The following is a 22,837-nucleotide window of genomic DNA, read 5'->3' as shown; positions in this document are numbered from 1 at the left end:
TGATACTTTACATTATTTTTACATTAACAAATGGTGTAATTGTTACTGCAAACGATGCAATTGCTCAGGAATATTTGAAGTTTTGGTTTTAGAAAGACTACTATAAAAAAGAAGAAACATATTACATATTCCTATTTGTAAAACAAGTGATTTGTTTCAAATTAAATTAAAGTACCGGTTCACTTTTAAAAGGTACACTTAAGCTCATAATAAATTGACCTCCTATTACGTATGAATAAAGCTACCAATGAATCTATTTAATAAATTCACCTAAAAGCATGATTAAAACGACCAATCCGAACTTACTACCTTGGTCTGACATGATTAACAGGAAAATGCACCAATAGAATGTACTGTACGTCTGTATAAGCCAATGACAGAACGCAAGCTCATTCTGTGCCGTCCGTCAACCGGGAGGGTGGATACTACATGTTTTAAAAACGTTTGAAATGTCCTGAGTTTAGCACGGTAAGTTTCTCAAAGTCCATTCTGATTTAGAAACGTTTGTGAACCCTCAACATAGATATGTCAATGTATATCATACTGTTACGATCAAATCCACAAGTCGCGTCCGTTAAAACGCTCAGCTCATAACTTGAGCTGACAACATAAGAAGTGTTTTTGTCATCTGATTTAAAACCACTTTAGCTGTACACTTTACGGCTGATGTCATTACTAAAGTATTTTCCTTCTAAAATGATCGGTTTGTGCCAAATATTTGCTTTCTAAATGCTAACCTGCAGACATTTAACCTTGTGGATTGCTGTATTGAACGTTTGATAGGGTGAAGAGGTTGTCACTCACAATAATAGCCAATCACCGTCCCTCGCTTGTGTTTATGTCCCGCCTTTTCCTGTCAAGTTAGTTAGAGGTGTGTTCGGTATTTGTGTGAGATTATTCGGATAACACTGTCGTCGGTGGTTTAGTTAACTACACAGAATTAAGTCTAAATCAAACTATTTCGCATTTGGACAAGGTATCGTGTAACATGTCTTCAGCCAGGTGACATTATTTGGCTCAGGTAAGTGGAACCCCGTTAGTTATGGAGGTTTGCTAAATAAAGGCTAGTCTAGTCCAATTACAAATACCGTGACAGTAGCGTTAAAACACTGTTTTAAAAACTGTGTTTTCGTCTAGAGAACATTTCATTAAATGCTAAAGTTTCCTGCCTCCAAACAAACCTGCCTTCAGTGAGTGTCAGGTAGAAATGAAGGTAATATATTTGTTTTACGAGGCGTCAGAGCTCTTGTTTCTGGGTGGTTTGTCCAGGCGTTGACATCTGTCACTGTATAGTGTTACCACTGGATTTTCCCTCACCCTGGTTATAATTTTATATGAACTATGTGGGGAATTCCTGGGCCTTAGTTTCATGTCTGCTAGCTCTAACTATTTAAAACATCAAAATATTGATGAGTGTAGAATTGATTGCTTGCTGTTGTAGACCAGAGGTTTTGGGTCCATTTATATATATATACATACATACACACATATATATATATATATATATATATATGTGTGTGTGTGTGTGTGTATATATGTATATGTGACCCTGGATCACAAAACCAGTCATAAGGGTCAATTTTTCAAAATTGAGAGGCATCTGAAAAGCTGAATAATTAAGCTTTCCACTGATGTGTGGTTTGTTGGGATAGGACAATATTTGGTCGAGATACAACTATTTGAAAACCTGGAATTTGATGGTGCAAAAAAATCTAAATATTGAGAAAATCACCTTTAAAGTTGTCCAAATATTACTAATCAAAAATTAAGTTTTGATATATTTACAGCAAGAATTTTACAAAATATCTTCATGGAACATGATCTTTACTTAATTTCCTGATGATTTTTGCCATAAAATAAAAATCTATAATTTTGACCCATACATTGCATTTTTGGCTATTGCTACAAATATACCCCAGCGACTTAAGATTGGTTTTGTGGTCCAGGGTCATATATATATAGCCAGAAAGAAATGCTCATTTTAAAGAAATGCGTCTGATGGATTTAGAGGCTTTTGCATCTGAACTCTTCATATATAGAAGCAAATAATAATTTACACATTTCTAATACTAAACTTTTAAGTACAGACTGGATCTTTATATGTACGAATGAATAGTTGCCTAAAAGTTTTAGAGTGGGGGCCTCTTGCACCAGAATAATAATATTTGGGGGTCTGTGTCATCTAAAAGATTGATGATAAAAGATCCTGTATTAGGCTGTAGCTAACTGAAGTTCTCACTAGCGCTGACAACAACATGGTTTGTAGGGATTGGATTGCCACCAGCTGCCATACAGCATCAGGTTGCCCATTGTGTTCTCCAAATGTCCAGGCTCTCATCAGCACTTTTTCTTTCTCTCTCTCTTTCTCTCACAGCGAATTCTTCGGATGCCACCAAAAAGTGAACAGGCATACACCCATCGAGAGCTCAATGAGTAATGAACCCATTTTGGAGCATGTCAACAAACGCTGGTCGTAAGGTGAATTATAGCAGTCCACCTTTTTTTTTTTTTTTTTTTTTTTTTTTTTTTTTTACAATTTGAGTTGAGATGCTGTCTGACATGGTGGGCATCTTATGAACATGGCATCCTATAATAACATCCCAGTGTCTTTTACCTGAAATATATATGACTGTTCACAGAGTAATGTTTATAACAGGTGACTTAAATAAGGAATCACATGGGAGGCTCAGGGTCTAAAGGTGATTTTTGCACAGATCAGCCTCTCTATACTCACAGGCTTGTGTAGTGGACGTTTTTCCTACAGAACGATGGAGGCTAGTGACTCAATTTTGTTTTGAAATTACGGTTGTTTTAAACTCTTGCTTTTGACTTGGCTGAAGAAGTAACCGTTTGTTGTAAACTGCAAAGGTGTTGTCCTGACTTTTGGTGTGGCGTGGCATCGCAGCTGTCATTAAGGCGTAAAATTCAGCTGTTTGTTAGTTGATGCTGACTCATGGCTCAATTGCTCTCTCTTTGATTTATGGCAGACACTTGGACTAGCTGTTAGTAGTTTTTTCGAAGGGTGTATTTGACTGTATTTTGTGATATTCTGCTGTGTTTTGTTGTCGTTAGCTTTATTACAGACAGTGTGCTGAATAGCTGAATCAGTTTGCTGTGTTAGTTGTTCTTGTCATTAAGCCTCAGGCCCAAGCCTCAACTACGTGTGAATTTCTGGTGCCTGATTTTTACTTTTAGTCGCTTGAATTATAGTCAGGCCCAGATGGGTTCTGTGGGGTTTATTTCTTTCTCTCTCTGCTGATATGAGGAAAAAATATCCGCAATTCTGCGTAATGAATTTAAATATGGTATTAAGCTGGTCTAACTGTGCTAGATATTTGTTAGATGAAGGCATAATTGGTAACAACGTTAAAAACAGGTTTTCCAGTTGATATTCAATTCCAGTTCAACATTCATTTAAATTCAAACGAGAATAAATATTCATATTTTGCATTTGTAGTAAATCCTCTTTTTTTTTTTTTTTTTTTTTTTTTTTTTCCTCTTCTCATTCTCTGATTCTAGCAACTTACTGTTGTACATATTGTATCGTTGTAAATAAGTACTGCTTGTTTGATTTACATATGTTTCTTTGAAGAAATGATGCTGGTATTAAATGGTTATTGATTTGGCCCAAAAAATTCTAAATGTTTGTAGTCTTATTAACTTTTTCCAAAAAAGGGCTACTATAGATTATAGAACCACTGAACAAGTGTCATTTGTTTATTCAGAGATCTGACGGTGAGGAACAGGGTGGTCTAGGGGAGCAGAGATCCAGTCCAGCTCGTCCTCCTTTCGGGAAAAAGCAGCTTCCCTCCATCCCGAAGAATGCCGTCCCAATCACAAAAGCCGCCTCGCCAGCTTCCTCTACACAGTCTGCCAATGGCACCCATGCCTCATACGGCCCTTTCTACCTGGAATATTCGCTGCTCGCTGAGTTGTGAGTGATGCTCTGTTTGTATTTATTGGCTTTCATGGTAACTGTACAGAAGACCAGGTTCCACAGGTTTCTCCTAGGGTTTTGATTGCTTTTTAAGTGTATTGTATAAATTAAGCTGATTTTTTTTTTTTTTTTTTTTTTTTTTTTAAAAACATCATCTACCTGAGATTGAATAGAATTTTATGACAATATAACCAAATGAAATACAAATATGCATCACATTTGTTATTCAGCAGTTGCCTTGGAGTTGTGTAGCAACACCATTAGGCTATGCAGCATATTTTAAGTTGTATGTTTAAAATAGATAATTATGACCATTTGTATTTTGCAGCACATTGGTGATCAAGCAGAAGCTCCCTGGCATCTATGTACAGCCTTCATACAGATCAGCACTAAGTAAGCTTGACTTCCTCTTCCACTCTATACTGTCGGTCTCGGATGCTTTTACAGAATGTTCTTATGCTGCATTCCATTCAGCTCCAAAAGAATTTCCAACTTCCTGCTTGGAAAAGTGCAACAGAATGTGCAGTCGATTTAACTTGGAACCTTATGTGGAATTCTATGACTATGTCAGTATGGGGTTGCAATGTCATGTGAATATATTGGCGTCCAGGGAGGTGTGCATGATCAATGAAATGAGCTTATTACACATGCAAAACAAATGCTAGGATTGACATGTTATTTCTTTATGCGTCTACCAAATATCCACAGACCACAAACATCCATGGTCGGACATAAAGAGAACTCCCACACTTGTTTTTGAATGAAGTGTAGCATTAGTCATTGTGTGTTTTGATTGCTTGTTTTGCATTATCAAATAGATTAACTGTGAAATTATGTTTGCTATATTACTGATTTGCTCAAAGTATCCATCAGTGTCTTGTCTCTATTGCAGTGTGGTTTGGTGTGATTTTCATTCGACATGGCTTGTACCAAGATGGTGTGTTTAAGTTCACCGTCTACATTCCTGATAACTACCCAGATGGAGACTGCCCTGTAAGTGTAGTATACAATTTCCACTAAATTTTGTGCCATAACGTGACCAAGGCTTTGCTATGTGTCTTTATCCATGACTTGCTGTGAAGGCTCCCCACATTAGTTTGCTGTTTTGTTCCTCTTTAGACTCATTTGCAGTCATTGTGAAAGCTCCACACCATGAATTGAAACTGTTTGAAATCTTAAACCATTAAATATGAGCCCAGGTTTAACATGGTGATGCTTGGTTGCTATAAAAATTTTTCAAGGAAAAGTGACTAAGTAGAAAAGAATGTCTGTGCATAGCGCCTTGTGCATTATATTTTATGATGAGGCAGGAGAGTAGGAAACTTGCATATTTGTGGCTTTAAAGTATCATACCAAGAGAATTTACGCATTTTCTTGGCATTTTGTTGATAGATAGAGAGGTTTGCACCTTGATTCAGAGCTGTTATTGGAGTTATGACTGCCGAAATAAAAGGTGAAAGTGGAGCTTGTACTTCCTTATCTAAACCAAAGAACCGATATAGTGGAAATACTTCCGCTATATTTTTTGTTGGTTTTTTTTTTTTTAACAATAACACTATATATGCACATTTACTGCCTGTTAGAATGTGCTACATTATTAAGTTTGTCAGACTTTGCTGTAGTCTTTACAAGTTTCATTGTTTTAAAATGCCAAATGGAATGTTGAAATACTTCAGTCTTAATTCTATAACTGTATGATGTGATGACACCAGGGTGTGTCTAGGAACAGAAAATTACAGGCAACATTATCATGTCAGTAGAGGTGTGTTCATTTTTTTTTTTTTTTTTTTCCTGCTTGTTTTATTTTATTTTTTTTAAGTCACAGAAATTAATAAATACTTAAGTCATTGACAATAATAGCTATACATAACTCAAAAGGCTGTGAGTTATGGAAAATAATTGTTCAAAAGGTTTGAGAACACCTAATTTTTACTACCGTCATTTCAGTTTGCTTTCATCAAAGGATATAAACTGTACTTTTGTTGCATTCATGTGTGTGTGTGTTTTTGTTGTTTTTTTCCAGAGGGTTGTTTTTGACACCCCGGTTTTCCACCCTCTAGTGGACCCGGTCTCTGGCGAGCTGGATGTGAGGAGAGCTTTCACCAAATGGAGGTCTGTTGAAAAGGAAAAAAAACACCTCTCTTACTGTATTGACATTTACCTCCCTGGAATCTACATCTTTGCTATGTGACTATTGGAAAGGAATTTTACTTAAATTTCTTTAAATTTGCAGGCGAAACCACAATCATATCTGGCAGGTCCTTATGTACGCCCGCACAATCTTCTATAAGATCAACACAATGGATCCGCTCAACCCAGAGGCTGCAGTGCTGTGAGTAATAAGTGCTGTTTTTTTATATAGTCACTACAGTTTGAACTCTTCCCAGCTCTTACGCTAAATAAGAGCGACAGTTGCTAAATAAACGTGCCAGCCACTTCTGCTTCAGTGAAATGAAGTAACCACAATATATCTCTCATGTTCTTGGGCATTGCCTGTGTTAGTCTGTGTGAGCTTGTTTTGACTTCCTGTGCATCTGAAGTCACATAGTGCTTACAGGCTTAGTCCAACCTCAGGCTTGACTTCACACATTAAGATGAAAGCTTGTTTAGCCTTTATTCCCCCCACATTCATTTCCTCTTAGCTGTGGCTTCCAGTTGTTAAGAGCTTGTTTTAAAGCCTTGTACACTTGACTGCTTTTGCTTACTTATATCAATGCTTTATATGCAGGTATGACAAAGACATCCAGCTCTTCAAAAGCAAGGTGGTAGACAGTGTCAAGCTATGCAATAGTCACCTGTTTGATCAGCCCAAGATAGATGACCCTTATGCAATAAGGCAAGTACAGCACTCAGATATTGTGTCGTGAAGTGTTCCTCGACAATTATCTCTTAGGCTGAACTACAAAAACTGACCTTGCAAGGTGACACACACTGCATATTGTTACACAAAAATGTTTTTTGTATCTATTCTGAGCCACTTACAAATGTGGTTGTAAATAATTTACCTATCTAATATTTGGACATCTGATATCTGATCTACACCAAGTCACCACAAGGCAAGAGAGAAACACATTTACCCTCAAAGATAGTTGTCATAGATATGTCTGTATAAGCAGACATGCGTGCTGGCACAAAAACTCACAGCTTCTGTTGATATGTAAACTCATATATGGGCAATTCTAAAGAATTGGTCCAAACTGCTGTCCCGCAACCAAAAAAAACAAATTTTAAAAAGCATGTAAATATTCAAATCTTAAATGTTTACTAAGATCCTTATCGTATATATCTATATCTATATCTATATCTATATCTATAGCTATAGCTATATCTATATATATATATATATATATATATATATATATATATATATATATATATATATATATATATATATATATATATATATATATACATATGTATATATATATATATGTATGTATGTATGTATGTATGTATGTATGTATGTATGTATAATATTATCATATCATCATATATCTTTTTTTTTTTCCTCACGCTTATTTGCATGTTTGAGCTAGGTTCAGAAGTATCTAAAATTGCCACTGCCGAAACAGTCACGAAACATTTGGTGGAGTTTCGGTGACATTGATTGATTGATTGATTGATTGATTGATTGATTGATTGATTGATTGATTGATTGATTGGGTATTATTCCATAAATTTGTCAGTACTGAAACAGTCATGACCAATTGTTTTGATGGTGACAAAAGGAAACACCCAATCCTTTGGGGGAAATTTTAGTACAGTTATGCTGCTTTTTGTTTTTGTTTGTTTTTCTGTTTTTTTTCTCCTCTCTTCTCTCTCTCTTCTGTTTTAGTAGTATTTTAATATGCAAGTTGAAATTCTATAATATGATGTGGTTGATACCAAAGAATTACTGTTACTACCAAAACATGGGATGTTTAGTCAAAAATAAAGTATACTGAATTGTCAACTAAGATGTCATGATAGTGTTTGGTTTAATGGCTATTCAAAGTAATAAATCCTTAACTTTGAGATCAATTTTTTGCCTTTTACAATTAAAAATTTAATTTAAAATGCAAAAAATGAAAAAAACAATATGAGAATCAACTGCACAATTACTAGAACCTTGGATATTATATAATTTTACAAATGTATTGAAAAAAGAGGTTGTTTTTTGTTTTTTGTTTTTCCAAAACGTTTCCAACTCTGACTTTGGACCAATTCTGTAGAAAGGCCCATATAGTTAAGAGATCTGCATAAAGTTGAGCATAAAGACTTGTTTTGAGATGAGCAATGCCCCATGAATATTCTAAATAAATTTAGAGTATATAAATATAAATTATTATATTTTATTTATAATATGAATATTGTAAATAAAATAAAATGTGTGTATATAATATTTTATAAAAAAAATGTATACATAAAATACCAATAAGGTGATAACATTACTGTTTTTGAAGTAAACTCACAGAGTTCTAGATCTAACAACCCACATATAAAATGACTAGCAAAAACAACAGTTATTTTTATCCGTTCAGTCAAATTTTGTGATGCACATAAATGACAGCTTCAGTTTGCCAATGCTGGCAAGTGAACAAGTTATAAGCAGGGTTAATTGCATCTGTTGTGCATTTGACGTAAGTTGTATAAATAATTTTATGTACAGCCATTTAAAAAGTCGGGAGTCTGCCATTGGAATTGTTCTAACTTTGGTGGGGATAAATGTAAATGCAGATATTAGACACAAGACGTGTCTTATGTGAATGTAAACGGGTGAGACAAAAAAAACAAAAAAAAAAACAGACATGGGCAACAGATCAGATTTGTGCATTAGGCCTTACAGTGCTTATTTCCTTTTATTTGACCAGGAAAGTAACACTGAGATATTGCAATCTCTTCCTCCAGAGACCTGGTAAACCGGATAAATGTAGCTTAACTATTTGAAACTTAGATTCGGTCGTGAAAACGAAAGCAGGAGTTTTAGTTCAGTGGGGTTAAAAGTTCAGCACTGACTCATCAGACTGGACTTTGGCTCATTTGTTTTTCCGCATCTGATGTTTGTGTTTTCTCTCTGCAGCTTCTCTCCGTGGAATCCAGCGGTGCATGAAGAGGCAAAGGAGAAGATGTTTGCACATAAAGTGAGTGTGTGACGCTCCCATGACTGCTCCCCACAACCAAGTAAAAACTGGCTTCTTCCTGGTATCTGATGCATGTCTTGTTTTAAAGCATGAGCTTGTGTGTGGAACACTGTTTCCTTTTTTATTTCCTGTCATCTTTTTCTACTCTGCATACTTTCAAATGTGTGAGATTGTGAGAATATTACACCCTTGGTGCTTGTGACCAATGGTCTTCTGTTGTCGTTGTTGTAGCGGCGGCCAGAGGATTATAACAAAGGACTACCAATGTCTGGGCTGTCTTGGGTGAAGCCTGGTTCCACTCAGCCTTTCAGCAAAGAGGACAACCCCCTTCAGACGTGAACCTTCAGCGCCACATATATAGAATTCTGATGCAGTTCTATGAACTTCATCTTCATTCGCAAAACCCTTGCTCAGCTTTAAAAATACTGTTTTAAACTGCTATAATGGCTTAAGAATTACGTTCCCAGTATAGATCTAAAGACCCCACTCGTTCATTTCAGTGCTGAGGCTTGAACGCACAGACGGTTCAGAGATGGTTCTAGTCAGTACTGTTACTTGCACATGTTAATGTTTTCAGGCACAACAAATCACCTCACTTATGTGTCGGTCATGCTCTTCTAATTGGTTTTCCAACAAATAATTTGATCGATTTAATACATTTTCCCATTATTTTTTTTTTACCCTAATAACTTGGTTAATAATTTTTCATTTCAAACATGCATTTGCAGACTGGGACGGAACACTTTGTTTTTGTGTCTTGATGTATTTGGGTTGAGGTCGTTTTTTTTTTTTTTTTTTTTTTTTTTTTTTTTAAATGTGTAATATCCTGTGTATGAAATAGTTTTAATGTAAAATACAGAGCAAGACAAATGCTATTCTTTAAGACACTAAGTTAATCCTTATTGTTCAGCAATGTAATTCACTTTTATTGTGTCCTAACAGTTTGATCTAAATGGGTTTGATGTGTAAATAGTGGAGCAGTTCAATGAAATGAATGGCCTCTGTAGAGTCCATAACTCATTTATTTATCTAGAAATTTACGATGGTTTAAATTTTAGAATTTTTTTTTTTAAGTTTGTTTTGGACGGTTTCAGTTAGAATACTGACATGAGCTCAGCTGTATATGTATGTATTTTTTTTTTTTTTTTTTTTTAAACTGTTATAAGCAAATAAATGCATAAACAATGAAACTGGTCTGCTTTTGTATTTAGTGGAAATATATTTTACTGTTGCTGATATTTGCAATAAATAATAAATGAATCTCTTAATAGTCACCAAGCCTGCATTTATTTGATCCAAAGTACAGCAAAAACAGAATTTTAAAATGTTTTTACTATTTAAAATAACTGTTTTCTATTGGAATGTATTTTGATGTAATTTAGTAAGCTGAATTTTTAGCATCATTACTCCAGTCACATGATCTTACAGAAATGATTCTAATGTTCTGATTTGCTGCTCAAAAAAACATTTATTATTATAATTATTATTATTGTGTTGAAAACAGCTGAATTTTTTTTTCCAGGTTTCTTTGATGAATAGAAAGTTCAGAAAAACAGCATTTATCTGAAATAGACATCTTTTTTTAACATTATAAATATCCTTATCACTTTTAACCAATTTAAAGCATCCTTGCTAAATAAAATTTCTCTACCGACTACAATCTTTTGAATGGTATAGTGTATAATGTTACAAAGGCTATTTATTTAAGATAAATGCTGATCTTTGGATCTTTCTATTTATCAAAAAAAAATCCTGAAAAAATGTGCTCAACTGTTTTAAATACTGACAATAATAATAATAATAATAATGTTTCTTGAAATCAGCATTTAGAATGATTTCTGAAGGATCATGTGACACTGAAGACGAGTAATGATGCTAAAAAATACACCTTTGATCACAGGAAAAAAAAATGCATTTTTAAATATATTAAAATAGAAGTTAGTTATTTTAAATAGTAAAATGTTTTCACAATATTACAGCTTTTGCTGCGTTTTGGATCAAATAAATTCAGTGAGGTACTTAAAAAAAAAAGAAAACGTTAAAAATCTTACTGTTCAAAAACTTTTGACTGGTAGTAATATTCTCTCAGCATTTCTAATATTGTACTCTTATTATAAATTGGTCCTAGATTAAACGAGTTATCGATCATACACATTATCTGCTTGACATGCTCCAGTTTCTGCTAGATTTGTCATGTCAGTGTTTACAAGAAGCAGTTCCCAAAAGATCCACCAGAGGTGATCAAATATCAGAGGCACCGACAGCAACTTTTCCCCACTTCTCTCCTCCCACCGCTTCAACGATCATAGGCTGACTCACAATCAATGTAAAGCCCTCGCTGATTGGCTGCCGTCCCGGCACGGCCATCTTGTTTGCTGAACATTCAAACTTAACGTTTTGCCTACAGTACGCTCATGTAACAGATTACGAGTGCCATCTTAAGGACGTGATGTGGATCTTAGCTAAAAGTCAACTTGAAGACTCAAACGAGCGCTCTATATATTCTAAACAAATGAATGAAACTTCGACCAATCACAGAGGACTTTACATATATGCAAATGTGCGTTTATCATCATCCTACGTCAGCAGCGCTGGAACCGCTGAGGTCGCCCAGCCGCGATATTAACTACGCCAAAAACTTCGCTATATTATCTCTCCGTAAATGATCGCGCTGTTACCACCGGATTTGGCTTCGTTTGGGTAAGTTCGTTTATTTGTTTCCTCTACTAAGCTAAAGATATTGTAGATGGTTACAGAGTGCGACAGTGCTGAAACTCAGGTGGCTGTCAGTCCTGATGAGAGAGAGAGACGAGGGGGGAGAGAGAGAGAGAGAGAGAGAAAGAGAAAGAGAGAGAGAGAGACCGTGAGACCGTGAGACCGTGACGTTCAGCTGCCTGAAGGGAATCCCAGTCTGGATGAAACACTCGTAGCACCTGAACTCAGGTAGACTGTCACGATATGAGCTCCACGTGAAAGGCACGACATGGACAGCACTGTGTTTTCAGCAAACGGTGGTTCTGAACTAACAGCGACCGAGCGCACTCCAGAAAGTAGAGCAGATTGCTGTCTCCGGACGAACGGAACAGGAAAATAACACTTCGTATTTCAAGGATTATCATGTTCCGTCGCTGTCGTGACAAAATATGAAGAGGACACACATTTAAAGTTGGAAATGCTGTGCTAACGCGACTGAACCGCGCGTTCCAGGTGATGTTCTGGAAGGTACAGTGATTTCGTCTATTCTGGAGTCTAGTTTCATTAAGGTAATCTGCGAAGACAGAGGTAGAATTACACGCTTGACCACTGGAAGACGGTTTGAAGTAATATTAAGATATTAGGAAACATGCCGAGGTTTCTGACCCACACACAAAGTACCGTGGTAATACCATGGTATATGGGGGATTCTTCAGTCAGGCACTTTTTCCTACTTTAGGAGCTTGTAAAGTGAAACATTCTCAAATTATATTTTGAAACATTTATCACAAGTACTAAAGTAAAGATTTGATCATGGCCTTGTTCAACCTTGAAGTGGATTGATGTGTAATAGCAATTGCTAATACTAGCCGTGTGTTAGAGATGAATAGTTTATTATATAACGTGAAAAAATGGTTTGTTCATGAATTTTTTCAAATGCTAACTGTTTTGGTAGTGATATCATTTACTCTTAGATCAGGATGGAAAAATTGTAAATTTAAAAAAAACCTGATTGCTTTCTTAAATACTTAGCCTGATGGTAAGGACACCATTTATTTTCTTTTATAAAAAAATACACTTAAATAGCATGCATTTCAATAACTTAAAAAGTTTTGTAGAAAAAAGTGGAAAGCAGATTTTTTTTTTTTAAATAGAGGTAGGCAACAGGTCCAAAATAGAAAAAAAGGTAATTACAGTGTATTATAGAATATTATTAAGTTTAAAACTTAACTAAATGATGCAACAAAATAAATAATTTGATTTATTTTTCTTCAGAATAATCCCAGGTGGCAGAAAACTCCCTTTAGTTGAAGAATCACCCATATTTGTGTTTTTGCAAGAAAAGCAATAATAAAACCCAAAATACAATAACAGTCGTCTTCAAAAGGGTCGTCCTAAAACAATCATACTGTTGAGAGCAAAGTAATTGTCAGGAAAAGACAAGATATAATAATCATAATAATAATTTTAAATAAATAAGAATAATCATTAAAAAAACACTTCAAGGCACCCAGTAATATAATGTTCATCACAACTCGGTCCGTGTAATGCCACAGTCCCAGGGTTGCCAAGTCACTGGGCTACTTTAACATTGTTGTATTGGGTTGTTTTTCATGTTCGCGGGTTGAAGCGACCCCAGTAGCGTTATATTTAGCCTTTGGAATGCAAACTGTACCAGGGAAACCCCACCAAAAAACATTTTACCCCCACGGAATGCGATATTTAACAGGGGGCCCCCCCTTAAAACGCGGTTGGGCTACTTTTGGGCTAGTCTGCACAGTCCGTTCTTCCAATTTCCAACTCAGATCGTCTCCCAAGTGGGAGAGAAAAGATTTGTAGAACTAAAATGGTTTATTTTTAAGAAAAAAACTCAAGGCTTCAAATGACATAATGTCCAATACACTCTTAGTCCATTGTATCTTTGTTGGCGGTTTTTCAGAAATGCACTGCAGCGGTATGCTGCGTCTGGCAGTACATAATAACATTTTTAGCAACTGAAATTTGTGTTATTGCATTCATTTACATTTTCAGAAAACCTGCTAGTACCATTGTACTTCTTGTTTGTTAGACCTCTAGAGCTCAGTTTGATGTTCTTCTGTCCAACAGTGTGTTTGTTTCTGCCATGTGTAGGTACACCTGTCTTATCTAATCTATATAATTCACCTTAGACGACAGCTGATCATGATGGTCTGCTTTCCTAGGGAATCCAACAGGTTCTCTACCGAAACACGTGGCGTCTTTGGACTGCTAGTTTATAATCTGCAAATATTCATTGTTAGTTTCAGTTCGGTTACATACAGTTCTGTAGGTAATAAACTGTGTGCTTGTCTGTATGACATAAAACTGTGCACGTATTAGTTTCAGACTGCAGTTTGAGTTAGTAAAATCTAGCCAGGGAAGATGCTGGGACTCCAGAGAGTGTTGCCTGCATCTAAGCCTTGCAAATGTGCAGATAGACCACCTTGAGTATTTCTCAAGACCAGAGCGCGTTTCTACTTTTGATTTGACACGGCATGTCAAACTCAGCGCCTGTGATGTCTGTCTAGTCCTGTTTACACAGAAAAACAATTCAAAAAACAGATAGACACAAGAAAGCATCTTGTGTGAATGACCCCTAAGTCACTTTGGATAAAAGCATCTACCCATAAGTGCTCTGCTCATGTGAAAGGAAACATTCTACACTGAATAATATGTATATGGATGGAGTGTTTTTTGAAATGTAGGGCAATGCGCTGAAACCGAAAGTCAGCCAGAATCAACTGCTGTGATAGGAAATGTTGGGATTTAGAGATACACTTCAGCTCCAAAAACAATAAATACCTCAACAGCCACCTTTATGTGAAGTGCTGTTGAACTTAAATCAGGAAGCGAAATGTCATTCAGTGATGAGCCAGTGGAAGCTCCAGCAGGGACAGGATAATTTGAGCCCACATACATTTTCCTCTGCTTGAAAAATCATCTCTGAGCATCATGAGTCATGATGAGATAGAAGATAATTGAAGTACTTTTCCATTAGATCAAGAGCAAATCTAGTTCAGCCAGCTTTGCATTTATTCATTTTATACCAGCGCTAAAAACTGTAATTGGTGCGTTGTCGGTGGTTGGTACAGAATGTGTTTATTTTATGTATTTTCTGACTCTTATTATCATGTTATGCCCTTAGCCTTTTTGTGTACCAGCAAGCAGTTCATTCTGTTTCTCTTTGTAAGGAGTGGCTTGCGTCATTCCTCAATGGTAGCAGGTTTATTATTTGTCCACTGTTATGTAAGATCTTATGTATGGCATGGTTATGTTTAAAAGTGTGCTAAGAATAGATAAAGGTTTGGTGAACATAATATAAGGATCATGCTCATCTTGAATTGCATCTGGAAGACCTGAATGGCTATGAACTCTAAGACTAGTCTTGTCCTCATGCTGGAAGATCTAAGTGAAATCTTAATGTTGGAGGATGGGTTATTTCTTTGACTTTTTTCACTAGGGATGCACGGTATACATGTCCGTTATCAGGCAACATTTAAAAAAAAAAAAAAGAAAGATCCATCCAGACAGCTGAGGGATAGGGATGCAACTATCACAGAAGGTTCAAACACTCACTGATGCTTCAGAAGGAAACACGATTCATTAAGGGCCAGGGGGTGAAAACTTTTTAAATTTGAAGATCAGGGTAACTTTAACTTATTTTGTCTTCTGGGAAACATGTAAGTATCTTCTGTAGCTTCTGAAGGGGAGAACTAAATGGAAAAATATGATATTTAGGCAAAAAATGTTCATTCTGTTGAAGTTTACATCCCTGGCTCTTAATGTTTCATGTTTCCTTGTGAAGCAGCAGTGAGCATTTGAATCTTCTGTAATAGGTGCATATATCCCATATAGGTGCATATATCCCTCAGTTGTCTTCAGTGTGAAAAGATGGATTTCAAAATTATACAGACATTGTTAGTAAGTGTTCAAATACACAAAAATGCTGAAAAAAAGAATTTGTGGGATCTGAAGGATTTTTATGAAAAACTGCAGGCAGTTTAACTGTTCAGGACAAACAAGGGACTCAGGAACAACTATCACTAAAAAAAAAAACTAATCAAAAAAAGCTGTGAATCATTTAGGTAAAAACACATAATTAAGAATCAAGTGTATGTACACTTTTGAACATATTTATAAAATTAACTTTTCTTTTGTGGACTGTATATAAATGTCTTTTATGTGAAATATCTTATTCATGTCAGTACTAAATAAAAAAATAGCATGCATTTTATATAATCCCTCTTATTTTGGTAAAATAATTAACATTTTACAGATTTTGCAAGGTGTATGTAAACATCTAACTTTATATATATATATATATAATGTATTAGCCAATATTGAACATTTAATTGACTCTTTTCACAGACTGTGATGACATGATTCACAGGTCTTAACATCATAAATTATGTTAAATTTTGTTACAAATATTTGTATGTTTAAGAATTTTATGTACATTTCTTATACTATAGTTATATATATTATTGGTAATATAATATTTACACTGGTAAATATAATATTTAGCAATTTTTCACAATAAAAATCCATTTTTCATATTACGCTATGATTTAAATTCACTTGTAGCATATAAAACAAATTTTCAGTGTTTTATTTTTAATTTATTTAAACAAAATAGTACAGAATTTTAATATTGCAGTGTATCGTTTGTGAGCGACAGCAGTAAATAAATAGCAGCTTAGTCATATCAGTCAGAAATTTTGATAAACAGACATGAACTGTTCTTACAAATATCAATCCCTCCTCATGGTGCAAGAGCTTGCATAATAGACAAGAAAGCCGTATCTTCCTTCTGTTGTTCCACTTTTGATGTGGAAGTCGTTGAAACTTCACTCACCACCTGTTGTGTTGGTTAAAGCATGGCTGTGCTGTGGGAAAATGAATCTCTAAAAAAAGAGTTACTCGATAGGGGTGGTCCAGGATCAGCTTCACTCGTCCAGAAAAAACCCTGACCACAGTCAAATACATCTCTGAAACTGGTCTCAGTTCTCTGGCACCTGGCAACCCGTACCTGCTCTTTAGATGAGTCACATTCTAGCATATATGACTTGGCTTCTGTCACAGGGCAGTTTCATAACGGAAATGCGTTGACGTGTGCAGTCCAAGACCAGCAGCACTGACACCCAGCTATGCCTCATCTTGTTGAAGTCATGCACTCTCACTGGCACGAAAAAAAGTGGATTAGATTTGTGAAATGCAGTGAATCACATCATTGACTCATATTAGTGACTCTTTCATTAATTAGGGATGTTGCAGAAATGTAGATCGAGTCGGATATTGTAGGTTGCTTAATGAAAAAGAGACTTGTGTAAGATATAATCTGTGAAGAGTGTGTGTTGGGGGAGGGGTCACAGTGTTTTTCAGTAGTAGGAAGTTGCACGTGTTTTTGCTTGTATAGATAGTGCACGGCTAATGGCCTGAGACGGTAGGGCTCTTATCAGCGTGTCTTTCAGCTGTGGACTGATGCAGTTTCTGGAAGACACCTCTGGCCTCTCTTCTCAAGAGAAATGTTTCTGGCCTGATGCTTATCCTTGGAAGCCAGTCAATATAAATCAGTCCTCACAGCCAAAGAGGCTGATCAAGATGGCTAGGCTATCTAGGCTTGGAAGGTTGGCAATGAATCTGTACATAAAATCTGTTTTGGTTGTGTTGCGTCTGTTCCACAATGTTTCATAAAAACCCACCAGTAATGCATTGGTACAGCAGCAGGGCTGTTCAAAAGACAAGCTTTCATTTGAAATAGAAATCATTTGGAACAATATAAATGTCACCTGTAATGTGGTTAATAAAACCATTAATTTTCTTAAAAAAAAAAAAAAAATAAAATAAAACATGACCCCAAACTTTTGAACTGTGGTGTATATCAATAAATCAAGTCAGTGCCTAATAGATCAACGTCACATACAAAACGGTGCGCTTTTGAATAAATATACATGAGGCAAACAATGTGGCAATACTAGAAATCCCATTATAATAACTGAGGCTGACACTCACTGCGTGTTTACACAGTCTCATTGTTTGAGCCCTGCAGTTCAGCGCAAGTCACCTGACAGTCCGCACGCAATGCATATTGGGCTTTACTCTACGTATGCTGTGGTTTCTGGAATTTAAGATGATTCGAAATTACTACTGGTTCTAAACATATTGTAAATTTCAAATCGCAGTAGAATGCAGGAAATGCAATTGTCTATTCAGCATTTTTTTTAGAATTACTTTAAGCAGCTGTAATCATATTAAACAGCCCTATGCTTAAGACTTCAAAAGTCTCTAAGGAACAATGAAATGCGGAAAGCTCGCCTTAGTTATAGTCTAATATCATATCAGTTTCATTCAGAGAACTTGGCATGACAGTAAGCCTTAATTACAATGTGCCTGCCCAAATGCTTCCTGGTTTGAGACAGGTGTACTACTTGCAAAACAGCCCACTAAAGCCAGCCCTAGATAATGGGAGGTGCCCTGTAATTTTGAACACTGGTGACAGACGCAGTTATGGATGTGTGTATGATTCAAAATCCCCACAGTGCTGTGAGTTTGCTGTTGAAATGAGATTACATGTCGCAATTCTGACTTTTTTCCCAGAATTGTGAGATATAAACTTGCAATTGTGAGTTATAAAGTCAGAATTGCATGATATAAACTCGCAACTTTTTTTTCTCAGAATTATGACATCAGAATTGTGAGATTTAAACACAATTCTGAGAACTTTAGTCTTATTTTCCCTCAAAATTGTAATTTGTAACTTGCAATTGCGAGTTTATATCTTAGAATTCTGTGAAAAAAGTCAGAATTGCAAGAAAAAAGAAAGAATTGTGACGTTCACAATCGCAAAAAAAGTCAAAATTGCGTAATACAAACTCACAATTGCAAGAAAAAAGTCTTGACCTCAAAAATTTCTCACAATTGCGAGTTTGTTTGTGAGTTTGTATGAGTTTATATCTCACAGAAAGTCAGAATTGAGAGAAAAACATAAAAATTGAGAGACAAACTCGCAAATGCAAGAAAAAGTCAGAATTGTTACTTTATATCTCGCAATTGCAAGTTTATATTTGAAGTTGCAATTCTGAGAAATAGTCAAAATTGTAAGTTTATTTCTCAGAATTGCAAATTTATTTCTCAGAATTGTTTGACTTTATAACACACAAATGCGAGTTTATATCTTACAATTCTGAGAAAAAAGTCAGAATTGCGAGAAAAAAGAATTGCAACATGTAAACTCGCAATTGTGAGGGGAAAAAAAGTCAGCATTGTGACTTTATATTTCACAATTGCGATTTTCTTTTCAATTCAATTTTTATTCCTCAGAATTCTGATTTCATAACACGCAATTTCGAGTTTATATCTTACAATTCTGAGAAAAAAAATCAGAATTGTGAGATAAAAAGTCCCAATTGCCTTTTTTAAAATGTTTTATTCAGTGGTGGAAACGGGCTTCCATAGAAGTTTAATGGTATATAGAGGGAGAAAAGAGTGGTATTGTCGTAATGGACCGTGTCTGTGTTTCTGTGCACTGCCATTTTGTTTATCTCTGTGTGTTGTGAGTCATCAGGTCGTGACTGACCTCCTCCACAGCCGGTGTTGGTCAGGACAGCCTGTTTCTCTCTCGCCCTTTCTGTCCGGTTGTGTGTGCGTGCATGCGTGCGTGAAATGGAATGAGCTGTCTGTATGTCCCACACAGCTCAAGTCGCTCCTGTCTCTCTCCTGACCAGGGCTTGGCAAAGAATTATGCAGTTCCCACTCTCTCTCTCATCCCTAGCTGAGGGAAGTCTAAGGGGAGTGTGAAGCACCTGGTTTTTGTCTGGTGCTGAAAGCTCTTCAGCTGCTGTGCTTGTTGTAATGCCTGTTTCTGAGCTCCACTAATTGTGCCAAATGTTCCCCAGACATTCCTTCCCCTTTCACCTCTCTCAAGCCTCAGGGTGTTCTGGAAGAGTTTATTGCCAGAGTCTGACTTAAGGCGATGGGCATGTTAGAAGAGCATCAATGCGGTATTGTATCTTGTAATAGAGTGATGTAACATCGGGTTTGTATGACGTCACATGCTCAGTGCTACTCCTTTTGTGCAGAGTTTTCTGCTACTTCTTTTCACGTTTCTACTGCATTCCCTTATATTTTGGCAAGTTGGAATTTTCAGCTTCTTGTTAGGAAAAGTTCTTAATGGTGAACCTCCTACTTGGAAACTCTGACTTTGCTGAGTTGTGGGTGTATGATGTGATATGATTATTGTGGAAGCCAAGGAGATGTATACAATTAATGATAAACCTTCACTTTTAAACAAATAAATTAATCACTGAGTCAACATTCTTGTATAAATGATGATAAAACTTCCTTAGCAAACATTTCCATGAAACATGGAGTAATAAAACGGTACATTATATTCTGTGTGGATAATCGTACACCTGCCAAAACAAACGCTAACATTGCATGTCAGAGAGTTCGATTTTCAGAATGTTGATTTATTTATTTTGAGAAGTTTGCAAATTCCTGACGCACTTGAGGTTTTATAGGCCTTTTACGCAGACAGGCAGACTTATTGACATGGGTGGAAGAACACTTAATTTCCCAGAATGTGGGTTTGGCCAGTTTAATTTAAATTCACACTTAAATTTGTATTAAAACTATTTCTTAAATACTGAATTGTCCCAGCCCTGCTTGGAACTGAACTCTGTGTACTGTATTAAAGGGATAGTTCACCCAAAAATGAAAATTCTGTCATTAATTACACATCCTCATGTCATTCCGAACCTGTAAGATCTTCGTTCATCTTCAGAACACAAATAAAGCTATTTTTGATGAAATCCGGGAGCTTTCTGACCCTGCATAGACAGCAATGCATCTGACACGTTCAAGACCCAGAAAGGCAGTAAGGACATCGATAAAATAGTCCATGTGACATCTATACCTGTCAAATTGGGCTTATATTAGCAAAGCTCAGAGAACAATGATGAAATGATGTTGTAACAATGACATTTTTGCTTTCAAACCTGTTTAAAAAGTTTTGATGAATTATCTAATCAATAAAGAATCTGCAGAATAGTTCTGAATCTGTGTGTGGCATATCTAAAATAATTGTGTTTCTCTTTTTTCCAGACTGTAGACCTTCCTGGTGATGGACGTACAGCGGTTCAACAAACTCTGACAGTCTTAAGCTCCCTATTGCATTCAGCAGTCCTGTCGTAGGGGCCGCTGAGGGGGCAAAAACTTAATGCACTGAACTCAAACAATGACCGACCCCATCATGGACTTCTTTGATGACCCTAGCATATTTGGGGGAGGGCTTGACAGCTTAGTCCAGGATGATCCAGGGTTTACCCCTGGTTCTGTATCCTTGGATGATGAACTTCACCTGGGTCCAGGTTTGGAGCCTCTTCAGGTGGACGCAGGCTCCAGATCTACCATCCAACATGGGATACCCTACAACCAACCTGTGGGCCACTTTGACACTATGAAGGCACAGACCTCAATGGAACAGTCCTTCCCCGGTTCAGAAGGAGGTGGCAATGTTGCAAGAGCATTTTTGCCACAGCAGCAATCATTTCAAGGGCATACTATGAACCAAGTGCCCCAGACCAATGGACTGTTTCTTCACAGCAGCCCCATGTGGGGAAACCATGATCAAAAAGGGAATAACTACCATCAGCACAATCAACAAATTCATCATCAACAACTTCAGCACAAACAATTTCAGCAGCAACAGCAATTTCAGCAACATCAACAGTATAGTCAGCAACATCAACATCTTCAGCAGAGACAGCACAGCCTCAATCAACACCCAATCTCAAACCAACTGCAGCACCCTCACCAACAAATACCCCATCAAGGCTTGCACCATATCGGCAAGACCTATCAGGAACACACCGGTTTTTACTATGAGAGCAACGTCCCTCAAAATCATTCCCAGCATGGCCACTCACTCGGTGTGGAGGGTAGTCCCTTTCACCCTACGGTTGAGGCCTCAATGATGCCTGCATCTTCTCAACAACACAGTGGCTTTCAGATAGCCCAAGGGGTCCAAGGTTTTACTACAGGTCCAAGGTTGGAGGACAATGACCTAGCCTTCCCTGTCCAATCTTCCTCTGCAGACCATTCTTTTCCAACTGACTCAGTTAGCCATGCTTCATCCTATCCTACTGCTCATTATTCTCTGCCTGGTCAGCATCCCCCAACTCAGTCTTACTCCACTGCCCCAGCCTCTATGACAACCTCTTCAACGGCCATCCCATCTTCAAACCTTTTGAATACTGGTTGTCCTTTCTTATCTAATTCTGGAATGGAACACCAGCAGCAAAAAGTCCGAATACCAGGCAGTCCAGCACAACAGTGCTCCTTAAATGGCTCCAAATCAGACCAGAATCCCTTTAGATCTCCTGAGGTGTTCCCAGATGGTCTGAACTCGTTCGCCGCAGACTGTCCGTTCTCTACGACAGAGCGAGGGAACCGTGATGTGCCTGGACCTTTGGTTACAAGCCACAGCAGTAATGGGTTTCAGGCACTGGAGGAGGTCTTGCTTGGAGAACAACATGGGCACAGGCTTGACCTGGGCGAAGCTCCTGACCTTTTAGGGGATGAGCTGTTGCCTCAACTGGAGGCACTAGACCAGGAAGAGAGCTCCAATCACTCCTGGGTAAATTCAGAACTAGAGAATGACCAAGAGGATCTGAAGGATGAGGATGGTGTGGAGGATGTGCCAATGCTTTACAGTGCACAGGTGAGAGATGCGGTTCTCAGATCTTTGCTGTTTTGTTTGATGGCTTTCAATGCTGAGATGAGTTCGAGTGAGTCAGAGTTGTGGTTATCAGCTCTACTAGGCTTATTATGAAGGGAAGTGAATGATTTTAGTTTTTGTGGTTGTTGTTGGTTTATCTCTACCGGGAAATATACAAGTTAATGACATGGATGAGAGATAAATGAAATGACTGCTGGAATGTTGCCAAGCAGACAACAGACTGCTTCGACAACAGGCTACATTGTAGCATTCAACTGTACTGAAAGTGAAAGAACAAGACAGGCTCCATTAAATAATAATTCACCACTCCTCCTGTCCAGGGCCTTGCAG

At 36.9% G+C, this 22,837-nt stretch overlaps 2 protein-coding genes across 10 annotated transcripts in view; both read left to right on the top strand.

Annotated features, from left to right (window-relative positions):
• The first annotated feature begins 371 nt into the window (after positions 1–371).
• aktip (akt interacting protein) lies at positions 372–10,270 on the top strand. Of its 3 annotated transcripts, none has more exons than XM_051115987.1 (10): positions 372–468; positions 2,375–2,478; positions 3,726–3,934; positions 4,266–4,330; positions 4,830–4,930; positions 5,961–6,049; positions 6,171–6,269; positions 6,666–6,773; positions 8,997–9,057; positions 9,289–10,268. In XM_051115987.1, exons 2-10 carry the CDS (start codon positions 2,437–2,439, stop codon positions 9,394–9,396), a joined length of 882 nt encoding a protein of 293 aa, XP_050971944.1. In that variant the 5' UTR covers positions 372–468; positions 2,375–2,436; the 3' UTR covers positions 9,397–10,268. The 3 variants fall into 3 exon arrangements, with proteins under 3 accessions (XP_050971944.1, XP_050971946.1, XP_050971945.1); XM_051115989.1 differs by having other exon boundaries at positions 402–468; positions 8,997–9,097; positions 9,289–10,270; XM_051115988.1 differs by lacking the exon at positions 372–468 and adding an exon at positions 876–1,021.
• Positions 10,271–11,573: 1,303 nt separating this feature from the next.
• Positions 11,574–22,837, top strand: part of chd9 (chromodomain helicase DNA binding protein 9) — a 79,377-nt gene continuing 68,113 nt past the window's right edge. For 2 of the 7 annotated variants that reach the window (XM_051116223.1, XM_051116221.1), the window contains exons 1-2: positions 11,577–11,757; positions 20,872–22,489. In XM_051116223.1, the coding sequence (XP_050972180.1) occupies positions 21,005–22,489 (1,485 nt within the window). In that variant the 5' untranslated portion in view covers positions 11,577–11,757; positions 20,872–21,004. Of the gene's footprint in view, positions 11,758–11,812; positions 12,280–20,871; positions 22,490–22,837 lie in introns of those variants that run through there. The other 5 variants (XM_051116218.1, XM_051116220.1, XM_051116219.1 and 2 more) reach the window with 5 other exon arrangements.

This window comes from Labeo rohita, chromosome 7 (assembly GCF_022985175.1).
Source record: "Labeo rohita strain BAU-BD-2019 chromosome 7, IGBB_LRoh.1.0, whole genome shotgun sequence".
Taxonomy (NCBI): Eukaryota; Metazoa; Chordata; class Actinopteri; order Cypriniformes; family Cyprinidae; genus Labeo; species Labeo rohita.
This window is presented reverse-complemented; position numbering and strand designations above follow the sequence as displayed.

Coding starts and splice junctions, on each gene's coding strand:
- aktip (XM_051115987.1), top strand. CDS start 2,437: ATGAACCCATTTTGGAGCATGTCAACAAACGCTGGTCGTAAG. Junction 2,479..3,725: donor CAACAAACGCTGGTCGTAAG/GTGAATTATAGC, acceptor TTGTTTATTCAG/AGATCTGACGGTGAGGAACA. Junction 3,935..4,265: donor TATTCGCTGCTCGCTGAGTT/GTGAGTGATGCT, acceptor TGTATTTTGCAG/CACATTGGTGATCAAGCAGA.